The 13,527-nt window shown below is 36.5% G+C and overlaps 1 protein-coding gene across 4 annotated transcripts; it reads right to left on the bottom strand.

The window, feature by feature from the left end:
• Nucleotides 1-6,608: 6,608 nt before the first annotated feature.
• On the bottom strand, nucleotides 6,609-13,237 carry LOC107858493. Of its 4 annotated transcripts, none has more exons than XR_007050916.1 (5): nucleotides 12,848-13,237; nucleotides 11,926-12,273; nucleotides 7,919-9,042; nucleotides 7,304-7,462; nucleotides 6,609-7,136 (listed from the first exon to the last, which is right to left on the bottom strand). XR_007050916.1 is itself a non-coding variant. In XM_047404682.1 (4 exons), exons 2-4 carry the CDS (start codon nucleotides 12,266-12,268, stop codon nucleotides 7,394-7,396), a joined length of 1,536 nt encoding a protein of 511 aa, XP_047260638.1. In that variant the 5' UTR covers nucleotides 12,269-12,273; nucleotides 12,848-13,204; the 3' UTR covers nucleotides 6,609-7,393. The 4 variants fall into 4 exon arrangements, 2 of the variants coding, with proteins under 2 accessions (XP_047260638.1, XP_047260645.1); XR_007050919.1 differs by having other exon boundaries at nucleotides 7,304-7,398; nucleotides 12,848-13,204; XM_047404682.1 differs by having other exon boundaries at nucleotides 6,609-7,462; nucleotides 12,848-13,204.
• Nucleotides 13,238-13,527: the final 290 nt, after the last annotated feature.

Here is a 13,527-nt window from a genome sequence, read left to right as displayed (position 1 = left end):
AGAAGCGTCATTTTTTTGCCAAGGAGTATAACCTCAACTGAGTGATTACTTATCTCAACCTCGAGCCCAATCATCTCGGCCTCAGGCCCAAAATTTCAACCCACGGTGGTACGTAGTTCTAGGGTAAGAAACAATAGTAACTTACCCAACTCGGTGCTAAATACTACTCTCTTTAGTTTATCTCGCTCATCTCATAAAAATCTACTTTCAAAATAATTTTATAGTTCATAAGAACCCAACAATCAAATCTGTAATCTCAGGTGGTAGAGTGGATTTCAGAACTCTATGACCATTTGGTCAAAACATTTCTCAATAATCTCAAAATACTCAAATCATGGGTGTTTATAGCACAATAGTTCATGAAATTGCAAGTCTCAAGTAGGGCTTAATGAACCATAATTCAATCTCAAGTTAAAACTCATCATAATGCATAATAGATAGCATATAGATTCATAATTCATGTAGAAATCTGAAAGTTACAGCAATTTGTCTCAAAATATCAACATACTCATATACTTCAATATTTCAAACATTGCAACTATTAACTTCTCAAAGATTAAAATCATGGGGTATAAATCCAGCTGCAATTTCTCAAGAAAACATGTAAAAATCATGCCATTAGACTCTCAATTCATGAGAAACATCGAAAGCTTGCAACCATTAACAATGGGTGAAAAACCTCGATTCAATTTCATGTAAAATCTCATAAATTGCAGAAAATTAAAGTTTAAATAAGCTTTTGGGCACAAGGGTGAAAGGATTACCCTTGTTCAAAATCCCACATACCTTGAATTAGAAGCTTTGGATGAACCCTCACTTTTCGGACTCTATTCGTACTCTTGAATGAGGTTTCTTAAAGTCCTTGACTTGGGAACCTCGAATCTTGACTCAATTTAGAAAATCTATGGTAGATTCTTGAGATTCTTGGAAGAGGTTTTGGATACTTAGGGTTTTTGTTGAGAGAAAACTTGAGAAAACCTTCATAGAATGCTTGTAAATGAGTTTAATTTGGTGTTTGCAAGCACGGTTTAAGAGGCTTGGAAAAAAGTCCAAAGTGCCCTTTTTATTCTGTACAAAGCTGAAAAAATTGAACTGGGAACCCAATTTTATGGGCCACCGCGACGCGCCGCTATCGCGGTGGCTCACTAGAAATTGAAAAATGGGAATTTGGGAGTCACTGCGACGCGGAGCCATCATGTTGTCCCACTGGTTGGGACCTGGAACTTCAGCGCGATGCGTCACAATAACGCTAGGCCACTGAAAATTGACTTTTGAGAAATTGGGATTCTCTACGATGCACCACTATCATGGAGTTCCACTGGAATTTGACAATTATCAAATAGACCCTCTCCACGATGTGCCAAGCATTAAAATGACATTGTTTTACGACTAGGACTTAAATTAGCCATAACTTCTTACCCGGGTATCGGATTTGGGCGAATCTTATATCGACGGAAAGCTTATCAAATTTTCCTTGTAATAAAAATTCAAAATTAGGGAAATTCTATATGGTTAATATAATACTCACTTAGGAAGTCACTTCTCAATCTTTTAGGGCCATAACTATGCCTCACTTGACATGCCCTAAGGCTCATTCTATGTGAGAATTTTGTGGGGTATTACAATTCTTGCAACCCTTGAACTTGGGAAACTTAAATCTCAACTCAATTTGTAGAATCTATGGTGAGTTCTTAGATTTCTTAGAGAAGGGTTTTAGATTTGATCTTGAGGGAGAAACCCTAACTCTCTTATATTTTGGATGATGAATGAAGTCATTTGCTTCGTTTGGAATATATCTGGTTGATAAAAGAGTGGAAAGACCAAAGAGTTCCTTTTAAAAATGACTTAAAATACTAAACGGGGGCTGCGATGGTCCGAGCGATGATCCGTCGCTAGCCTGATGGTCCGTTGGATCGTCCGTCGCACGTCGGTCAGAAAAAGAACACACTGCCTCGATGTGACGTCTCAGTGACGGTCCGTTGGATCATCCGTCGTACATTGGCCAGGATGAGGCCACACTGCCTCAGCGGCGACGATCTCAGCGATGGTCCGTAGCAGCCTGATGGTCTGTCGTCTTGGCCATCGCACTTGGGCCAGAAAAGGGAGTTACTGCCTTGATTGCGACAGTCTGAGCGACGGTCCATCATAGACTCGATGGTCCATCGGATCGTCCTTCGCACCTGGGCGGTTCCGACAACTCTCAGTAAAACGGCCATAACTTCTCACCCCGATGCCGAATTTGGATGAAATTGGTATTGTTGGAAAGATAATTCAACTCTCTACATGAAAAAAAAGTCAAATTTAAGAAAATTCTATATGGTTGAAACACCAATCACTTAGGAAGTTACTTCTCAATCTTTTAGGGACGGAATTTACACTTCACTTGACAAACTCTAAGGCTCGGACTACGAGGGAAATTTGTCGGGTCTTACATAGCCCCAACTGTTGCTCTAAATTCTGCTGAGCCACTTGTTGATTCTTTATTTCAACAGTCATTTCTTCTTGCATGGCCAAGATCTTTTTCAAAGTTTCCTCAATGTTACTGGCTTGTGTATTGTGCTATTTTTGGAACTGCTGGTTTTGATTGTTGCCCCATGCATAATTGGATTGAATTTGCTACTTTTGGCTGTAGGAATTCACATAAATAGGTTTATGTGCATTTCCCACAAAGTTCACAGACTAAGGATTTGCACCGTACAGTCTGCAGAATGACCACTATTGCCACAAATCTCACACTAACCTGGGGTCTGTTGCAGTACATTAACTTGAGCCAGTGATTAGTTCATGCGTAGAATTGAGTCATCATTTGATTCTGCATAGCTAATAATTAGACGACTAAGGTTGTGGTACTATCAATTTCAATCATGTCTACAACCTTTTTCACTAAGCTTTTAGACACGTCACCATGCCAGTCAGGATTTCCTTGAGCAATATGGTTCAACAAAGTATAGAGCTCATCATATGTTTTCTCAAGAGCCTGACCTGCAGTTGAATTTAGTAAAATTTTTATATCATGGTCAAGTGTTTCTACAAAGGTGTGAGCTAATACCTCATTGGACTGCTGGTGTTGTGGACAGTCCCGAAGAAGTTATTTGAATTTCTCCCAAGTATGATAGAAATTCTCATCCGGCTTCTTCTTGAAGCTAGTGATGAAACTTAATGGCTTAACATTCAACTACTTCTTTGTTTCCACCAAAAGTGACAAGGGTAATAATGTCAGCCTCACATAATCCTTGGCTACCCCAGTGGGTGTGACGTGTCACTGATCTTCATGTGACAAGCCGGTGAACTTCCTACTGCTGTGCAAAAGCAGCACCATATTTTGTTTCAACTTAATCTATCTCCGACAGTGGGTATTCGAATAATGGAGGTCACATTAGTTGCAAGTGGGATTTCCACTTCGCGTACGGTCCTACGGGCTGGTAGATCTTCAGCCATAAGTATAGGATGATATTTCTTTTCTTGAATTTAAGGGATTTTGTAGAAAGGTACTGCTTCTCTCCTTCATTAGTGTAAACGTTGCTCAGGTTCGGGTCTGGTTCAACCAACTCCCTATCCTTTACCAGCTTACTAGCTTTTAAAACTTGTGCCTGCAAATCAAGAAGCTAAGGTCAAGTGAATAGCACTCACAAAATCAAAAAGAAAAATTAAAACTAAAGTAGTTGCCAAATTACAAGTCCCCAACAATGGCACTAAAAAGTTGTTGCGCCCAAGCACATACACAAGTGTACGTGGTCCACCCAAGTAATATAGTAACCTTAAAAAAAGCTAAGTATCGATCCCACATGGACTAGTGTTAAGCAACTATCCAGTTCTGGTTCAACTATTAAGATTAGACAAGTGCAACGTAACCATAATAAGTTGAGAGTTATAACTAAACGTAAACTTAAACAATACTGTAAAATAAAGGTTCTTGAACAATCAACAGGGAGAAACTCAGGGTTAAGGCACTAAGAGGATTCATAATAAGCTATGTAACTTTGTTTTTAGGTTAATTATCTTAGTTGTTGGTTGACGGAGTCGATATTATGACTATGGCCTTCCGAACCTCTAGTCTATTATGTAACTTAGCCCCAAAACTACATCATTGAGCGGGGATGCAAGAAATAAATTAAATGCATTCATATTCTATCCCGTAATGGAACCAAATAGGGCATTTAAGTATATTCCTATCCTAAATGCAAATCATAACATCATTCAATTGAGATTACAATAGTATTCCATCTATCCGACGTTCTACCCTATGATTCATCCTTCCGGGTTAACAATAGTGATACATGTATTATAAGGGTTGTGAATCCTTAAAATAGTGATAAAAAGGATAAACGAACAGCCAAACATGATAAATAACTAAAACCAAGTGAATACACAACAAGAGTAATCATGTTCTTGGACTTAACCCCAAAAAAAGACTTTTAGCCACTCATAGACATACACGTAATCACAATAGATGAATCCATGTAAAAATTCATAAACAGACAAAAGTAAAGGAATAAAAATTCTATTTTCAGCCTTATCCAACGTTTGTTCAAGCCCTAAAGCCGCTCAAGGTATGTACATAAAGAATAGAGTGTCCTATTTATACTTGGCCAAAAGTGGTCAGAGGAAAAGAAATCAAAAAAGCACAAAACTTTAAGAAAATATCATTCGTCTGTTTATACATTTGTGTAACTTTGACTGAATGACACGATAAAAACAGAAAGGGAAAAGGATTCGAATAGCACAAAAGCAAAATATAATTAGTATATTCTCTTTAAACTACCACATTAGATATTATACTTTATTATTTTTTTGATATTTAAGACGAAATTAACTAAAATTTAGGTCAGTAACTTTTTTCATTATGAGAAGCATGTAACATGGTAGATTCAGAAAAGAAAGGTAATAAAACAATATATTTATGAAAGGAAATATTTTGAGACTTTAAACTCCTTTCAGGCTTAGAATTTATTTGAATTGTCAATAGCTTTAGGATTTACTAATTAAGGTAACATTCTGTTGTATCAAAAAGAAAAAGGAAAATAGGAAAAAAAAAAAAAAAAGACAGAAAGAATAAAGTAGAACAAATTTAGAATCAACTAAAATTGTTTTTGGATTTAACAATTTTAAAAGGTAAGCATATGTGATTCAACATTCAATGTAACATGTTGGTCAAGAAAAAAGACAATATAAAATAGGTTTAAAATTTCTAGAGAGATAAATAATTAAAATATTTCACAATAATTGTACTAATATTTAGATTTTAGCTTGTGGTGAACTTTGACTTTAATTAAAGTTTGTGTTCATTTAAATTTTTTCTTTTAAAAAATTAGTTGCAACTCATATTTATGGTTCCTAATGGGTTGATAAAAGTCGAAATTGAATGTTCATATCATTTGAATTTATGTTTTTCATCAATATTTTAATTTCTAATTTATTTGTAAGTGCTTGCGTTATTTGTTTAAGGATTTTATATGACATGATTTATTCCTTTGATGAATGTTTTTCATCAATATTTTAATTTCTAATTTATTTGTAAGTGCTTGCGTTATTTGTTTAAGGATTTTTATATGACATGATTTATTCCTTTATTCATTCATCTAGCTAAATATAATCAACAATACTCATTAAAAAAATCCCATATTTTTAATTTTATAACTTAACAATATTCAATAATATTTATTTTTTAGGTATATATTCAATGAATAGGTACGTGCGCAAGCACACTATTAAACTAGTAGCAGAATAAACATGCGGGAATTAGTAGTCATGAATAACTCCAGCCAAAATGAACTAAATACCCTCATATATTAATCAATTTATTCTAAAAATAAACAAAACATATTTCAATTTTCATAACAACAGTTTTATAATTACATAACATAGTAAGCTGTATTTTATATTTTTGCTAACTGTTGCTACAAAAATACAAATACATATGATTTTTACTGCCCTTATGATTGATATGTATTTTATATTTTTGCAAACTGTTGCTACAAAAATATAAATACATAAAAATACATATGCTACAAAATGAAATTCGATAAAATTGCTGTTATTTTTTGTAATTTAATACTTCAATATGCTAATTTATGTATTTTTTTTCCTTATTAATTCCTTCATTACAATCCTTATATTACAACCCACACTGTTAACGACCATTAATTCTTGCATCACTTGAATCTAAAGAAAACGGCCCCACAAAGTAATAACCAAAAATTATAAGAACATCTGAAAAAATTACGCTTACATTAGGCAATCCTTAAATAACAACAATCTAGGTATGTTTTATTTACCATATACCAATACGATCATTTTTATTCTCCACATGACAATCCTTGTGTTACATTACACCGTATAACAATCTATGCAATACAAATGTACAACTTAACCATCAACACCACGATTTTTGGCTCCAACAGAGAAGCCAGACAGCGCATAAGAAAAGGACATAAAACGATTTTTTCACAAGGAGTCATATTAAGCACAATATAAAGGATTCGAGGTGCACAAATGAATTAAAAAGAAACGCAGAGCTGTCTCCAGGACTTCCCCCAACACTAAGGAAACTTACTAACAGCATATGCGGTTCAGTCCAGGAAGATAACTCTGAACACACACAAAAAAAATGTGAACTTGAACAGTTAAACTTACTAATCAAGATCAATAGAAAGTTAAGAATCTAGAGGTGAATTGAGTTGCAGCCGGAATACAACCTAAAGGAGCCAAAGCTGGCCAATTTAATTACGTTCTTGTTTTTAAGTTAATAAGACCCTGCAATGTTGTAGTTGTAAACTTGTAATTGTTTCCTAAACTAGATGGAAAAGGAACTTCCAGAATTCCCTCCTGGGCACTGGCAAATGGTAATAATGGAACTCTGCCCATTGGAGACATGGTAGGAAGAAAGGCTGAACCTTAAGCACATACGCAGCAGCCGAGGAAGAAGCTGAACTTAAACCTACAATGTCCACATACTCAGCGTTACCTTCACAATCACTACTTGGGCAGATAAACTTGACTTACAAGGCAGGATTCCAAGGTGAGGAAATAGAAGTCACAATCACAACCGGCGGCAAACCATTTTTAACATATTCTTCCTCTACGTAGATCCAGACTGAAATCAAGAACCGGCACTTTTGCCTCACTTTCCAATCCAACTGCAATCTCAAAAATCAAATACAAAATAAGGTAACATGACAGCAACAAGCATATCGCAAATTCTCCATGAGTATTACCACTGAGTCTATTACTAAAGAAAACCCAAAAAAGAAAAAAATTAAATGGAGACAGAAAAGAGGGCAGTTGAAGCACTGATCAACTAAACCTTCAAATTCTTCCATCAGAAAGCGGAGACAGAAAGAGACCATAATCTTTTTTGTTGTTTCATAACAACTCCATGCGAAGAGTCATCTATTCATTCTGCAAAAACCCACTTCATCCATGTGAAAAAGCAATGTTTTGATACATGTTCGGGTAGGTCCACCTGTATAAATCATGATAGTAGAAAACCACAAACAAAAATTATTTATAACATATCAAAAAAGGATACTGCACACTCTCTACCAACATTTACTGATGAGACTGTCTAGGTACCCACACTCCTCTTTCCATCGATATAAAACAAAGATCTAGCAGAAGTAACATGATGCAAGTAACTGACTGCTCAAAAAATCCTATTCTTTCACCTGAGAAAGATGAGCAAATCAGCATGATTTTGCTATCCAAATTGCTACAGATGGACACAATCCTCAAACCTGTTATAGTTGCCCGGGTAACAGTCTAAGTTATATATGACAAATGTCAAATGCTCTAACAGCATATACATGGAAGAGATGGACAGCACAGGTCCTAAAGGTTCAGGATTCATATGTCAAATGTCAAGATAGCAATGGAAAAATATGGCTAGACCTTAAATGAAAACAATTCATTTTGAACTTACACTGCTCCAAGTAGTAGAATACCCATCAGTAGAAAGCAACCAGTCACTAGATATCGAAGGCAACCCCAATCTATTCTTAATTCCATCAGCAAATTCATCCCCATCTAATTCCTTAATTTCAAGATCCCTTCTCTCTTTCTTTCTGTATTTTTGCCTTTTCTTGCGCTTATTTCTGGCTGAACTATTCTGCTCAGATTCACTTTCTTCGAGAAACTGATCATGATCTAATATTGGATAAGTCTTGGATTTGCGAAAGTTTATGTCATTGCCAACAAATAAACTTTCCCAGGAACTGGAATTTTGGAAATCCTCGGATAAATAACAGTAGAAAGCCCAAGATTGCAGTCCCAACCATTTGATAGTCGCTAAAGATTTTCTTTTGAAGCATTCTCTCAGAATTGGTGTAAAGCTATCTTTAGGGTTTGTTGGTTTACAAATTTGGAAAACGACATGCTTAACCTTTTCCTTATGCTCCTGACTACCTTCTTCACGTATAAATCGCATAAGATGCCGACTTTGAGTAGCAACTGCATTCAAGAGAAGCAACTGATCAAGAGAATTATTGCCATCACACTTGGAGAGGATGATCTCTAACAACTGATCAAGAGAATCATGGCAATCCATCTTTTGCAACCTTGGTTTAACATAATTTTGGAGTAAATCCAAGAAAACCATTAGATCTTGTTCCCCAAGAATGATAAGAAGGTGTTGACATAAGAAGGAGAAAGATTGCTCAATCAGAAACTCATCTATAATTTCCCACACTTCTTTCAAATCATCCTTGTACATCAAGTCAACAAACATATTGATAAAAAAGTTATTATCAATGGTCAGAATATCACCATCTTTTAGTGACTCGGCAAATTCCTTAGATGACCAAAATTCAGGAACATACTCAAGAAAATTCTCCACTGTTCGTTCGACATCCAGATCAAGAAAATAGTGAGGCTTTGTGGCAACCATTGCAGGTGATTGTCCATGTTTCCCCTTCCACTCGAGCTCCTCCCAACAGATGTCTCTATTTACAAAGGCAAACTGGGACAGTGCCTTAGCCCCCTTTGTATGGTCCACATAACCAGTACCAGCAAAATTAGAGAACCACTGCAAAATATGATTTCGGTTTCCTGCATGGTCAATAATTTGCACACACACACACAAAAAAAGGATTCTGAGATTAGATAATTAGTCCAGAGAACAGAGGTGGTGTACACATACCTAACCTCTACAGCAATCCAAATCACAAGGCAAAAAATCATATTGGAGTCATTTCGATATAAAGAATATTAGAACAACGATTAGGAGCACTAGTTATCAACATTAGATTCTCATTTCCCTCAAAATTTTGAGAAGGAAAAGTACATAGAAGAAATTAAGATGAATTATTTCACTTTACTGTTCCTTCAGTAACTCTTGAACATGATAACCCTAGAACGAATGTACTCGGGCAATTTCATGTACTATCCGGGAGAAGGTTGGTGTGACTTCAGTGGAGTGTAAGATGCGGGAAGCACGATTGAGATGGTTCGGACACGTGAAGAGGAGGGGCATGGATGCCCCGGTCCGTAGGTGTGAGAGGCTAGCGTTGGATGGTTTTAGACGGGGAAGGGGTAGACCGAAGAAGTACTGGGGTGAGGTGATTAGGCGGGACATGGAACAGTTACAGCTCACCGAGGACATGACCCTAGATAGGAAGGTCTGGAAGATGCGAATTACGGCAGAGGATTAGGGCCAGTTCGGGTCGCTAGTGTAGGGAATTAATTGGTGGGGGTGTATTCCTGTTATGATTCCGTATTCAGTGTTTCGTGTTCCGTGTTCCATGTTTATTACGAATCTGTGTGCTTTCCTCTGCTTTATATTCCTGCATTCCTGCTTTACTCTGTTTTATATTCCTTATGGGTGCCGTATCTATGTTATGTCATCTGCTTCTGTGCTGTACTATGTGTTTGTGTGATATCTCGTGACTTGAGCCGGGGGTCTTTCGGAAACAGCCTTTCTACTTCATCAGAGGTAGAGGTATGGACTGCGTACATCTTACCCCCCCAGACCCCACTAAGTGGGAATACATTGGGTTTGTTGTTGTTGTTGTGTTGTATATCTATGTTGCTCGAACCCCCTAAATCCCTGCCACATCTGTGTCCATCCAACTCAAAGGAAACGATTTGTTGTGCGTGGGACCAGCACCGGAATTATAACTTACCTCGGGTGTTTTGAATAATATATATACATACATTCTTTTTGGTAATCATGGTGTCCGTGTCAACTTACACGCACCTTGACAAATTCAAAGGGGTACCTCCCATCACCATAGTACCCAATAACCATGTCCACTAAGGCTTGGACTAATGGGAAATCACCACTCATACACACACATATAAACTATGAGAAATTTTTGCTATTACACGAGATATCTTATGAATAAGATATTAGTATTTTAATAAGGAACTAACTTTGATTGGTTTTAGTTCAATAGCTTAAAGTACTCGAAATATACACTTAATGTAGTAACATACAAATATTTATTGGTCATATCAGCACTCAAAGTCCATACTCCCTAATCCTAAATTTATGTGATGAACAATCCAATCTCTAGACTAGCACCCGAGTCTGAGCAACATAGGTTTGTAAATGGTATATCCCCCTTACCCAGAGCTGAACATGGACTTTCACGTCTTTGCTCCCTCACTAACTTGAACCCGAACCTCATGGTTAGATGAGGAGGGCCTTAACACTAAGCTATCAATTGTCATTTATAAAGTCAACTTCAAAGGCATACACTTAGCTAACTTTCAAAGTCATTTAATTATTTCAAATTTGAAGCTGATGGATTTAAAAGCATTTCCTTTCGTTTTTCTAGTTAGCTAAACCAAAATTGCAGTATGTCAAGCATTGTCTAAATTTTATTTTCTTATCACGAAAAAAATAAATTTTATTAATAAACTCAGTACCAAGCTAGTGCTGAGCTAAGCAAAATATATTGTTGGGAAGGAACCCTTCATAGCTGACATGAGTTGATACATCTTGGAAAGAGTTCAATTTGATTTGATACAGTAAGATATTGATACAATAATAACAACATACCCGGTGTAATCCCACAAGTGGGATCCGGTGGGGAGGATAGTGCATACGTAGACCTTACCCCTACAAGGTAGAGAGGTTGTTTCCGATAGACCCTCGGCTCAAGTAAAGGCATTACAAAGCAGTACAAAAAAGAAAAACAACGGGAGTGAAGAAGCCAAGACAAAATGCTAAAGAAAGCCCAACAAAGCATACTAAAGCGGGAACAGACAGAGTAAGATATTGATAACAACAACAACAAACCCAGTGTATTCCCACATAGTGGGGTCTGGGGAGGGTAAGATGTACGCAATCCATACCACTACCTCCGGAGAAGTAGAAAGGTTGTTTCCGATAAACCCCCGGCTCAAGACAAGGAATAATAATCAAAGCCGTAATAAAGCATTGAACAAGATGACATAGCATAAATACGACACCCACAGGGAATAGTAGACAAAGAATAGTAAACAAATTCGTAGTAAAGCATGAAACAAGGTGGCATAACAAGAATAATACACCCACCAAGTAATACCCTACACTAACGACCCAAACTGGCACTAGATCCTCTATATCTGCATATCCATGCATGCTTCCAAAATCAGATAGATCCTCACTAAGCTAAAGGACGGATGCGATAATTGTCCAACGCAAAAATATTTTATCTATGATCAATCCTCTGAATCAGTACAGAGGATTTATACTGATATAATAGATTGAGTAGTATAGTGATTCAGCCGCAAAAGACAATATATCTCATGGAAAGAGTCGACCAATTCAGTAAGATATTCATAACTTGGACATGAAAACAAGAAAAAATCAGAGAAACTTCATGGGAAAAACCAGAAGCCAAAGCTCAAGGATCAAGCAAAAAGAAGCTTAATAACCAACTTAAGGAAAACGAAAAATCAAGATGAACTTCACCCACTAACTCAAGTAAAATAGTAAAACCTTGCCTTTGAAGAAATCTTCTAATAAAAAACATTTCTTTGCAATGATATGCCCTGCTTTCTGAGGTTCCTTCTGGAAAAGCAATTGTAGAAGTTGTCCAACTAAGGGCCGTTTTAGAGGCTTAGACCTCAATAAAGTCGTGAATAACTCACGTTGATTACGTGGTGTTATAGACCTCATCTCTGCAACTGCATTACAAAGCCAAAGACGAGACTCAGATCGCCCTTCCACCAACATCACTGACCAGATGACTGATTCTAGCTCATTCAGAAGAGCTTTTCTCTGCTCAACTGATTCATCAGTTGCATTTTCCTTCCAAGATGGTTCAGATAGAAATAACTGCAGCATTTTATCTGAAAAATCAAACATTGAAATAGGAACAGGTTAGCCCAAACTATGTTTTCAATGAATACAAAAACAGTGGTGATCAAAGAGTTCAGTTTTAAGGAAAGAACTAGGGGCAAAATCCATACCACCACCACCAACAACAACATGCCCAGTATAATCCCACAAAGTTGGGTCTAGGGAGGGTAAAGCGTACGCAGACCTACCCCTACCTTGGAGGTAGAAAGGCTAAGGACAACCTCAAACATAAGAAATTTTAAGAGCACGTATTTCCCTGTACTTGAATCTAAACACACATCTCGCTGGGCTGTAGAGCACCATTCAATAGTATAATACAGGTATACAGGAACTCGCACAATACAAGGGTGACGATATGTCATTTCTGTTGAAGTGAGTTAGGTTGCTCGGACTCGGCAATTTCGGTGCCGCACCCGTGTCTGACACGACACTGACACGGGTTAGGGTGTGGGATCTGTGTTGGATCCGGTCAAACGAGATCGGGTGTGTTGACCAACAATTCTGAGAAAAATTAAAATTTTGATATCTCAAAGTAAAGATTTGAATAGCTCAAAAACAAAATACCTTCGATTTTACTGCTATATAGTAATTTATATCAGTCCTTTTGTCTCGTTTGAAGCTTTTTTCTTGGTAAATCTTCTTGTTCGTATTAGCGGTTGCAGGTATTGTTCACGATGTAACAGATTTTTGAAGCCGAGAATATCGGTGCCGTGGTGGACTACTAAATTGTTTGCATCGTGATTTGTATTGTATTGGAAAAAAAAATATTAGTTGGGGAAGAAGACGGAGGAGAGAAGACGAAGCAGAGGAACAAGGATGAAGAAGACACGACCCAGAGTCCTATATCAATGCTTTTTTTTTATTTTATTTTAATTGATCTTTGGTCCTTCAAATGATATATAAGAATAAAATATGCTGAGCTATTAAGATCAACGATAAGGTGTCACGTTGATTATTTATTACAAGAATAAATTAGTATAAGTATTCATGCGATATTTTAAAAAATAAATTATTAAAAATATTATTTATTAATTTAAAAGAATAAATTAATTTTTATTGTAGCATATTAATATATTTTAAATTAATTAAGAATTATTAAATATAATTTATAATAAATAATTCAAAAATTTATATAGTTCAATTAATATAGTTGAACAATGTACTCTCCCTTCGCCCCCCCCCCCCACCCCCCCCCTTAATCATCTCAATCTCCTCTACCAAAAAATAATGAATCGTATAATTAT

The sequence above is a fragment of the Capsicum annuum genome, chromosome 2 (genome assembly GCF_002878395.1).
Source record: "Capsicum annuum cultivar UCD-10X-F1 chromosome 2, UCD10Xv1.1, whole genome shotgun sequence".
In the NCBI taxonomy this organism is placed as follows: Eukaryota; Viridiplantae; Streptophyta; class Magnoliopsida; order Solanales; family Solanaceae; genus Capsicum; species Capsicum annuum.
The sequence above is the reverse complement of the archived record's forward strand: the minus strand, read 5'-3'. Positions and strand labels throughout refer to the sequence as shown.

What these genes read in the sequence shown, in the direction of transcription:
- LOC107858493 (XM_047404682.1), bottom strand. Translation starts at nt 12,268, where the DNA reads ATGCTGCAGTTATTTCTATCTGAACCATCTTGGAAGGAAAATGCAACT. An exon ending in ATTAGAAGATTTCTTCAAAG is followed by an intron (nt 9,043 to 11,925) that starts GCAAGGTTTTAC and finishes TTGACCATGCAG; the next exon opens with GAAACCGAAATCATATTTTG. An exon ending in ATTCTACTACTTGGAGCAGT is followed by an intron (nt 7,463 to 7,918) that starts GTAAGTTCAAAA and finishes TGATTTATACAG; the next exon opens with GTGGACCTACCCGAACATGT.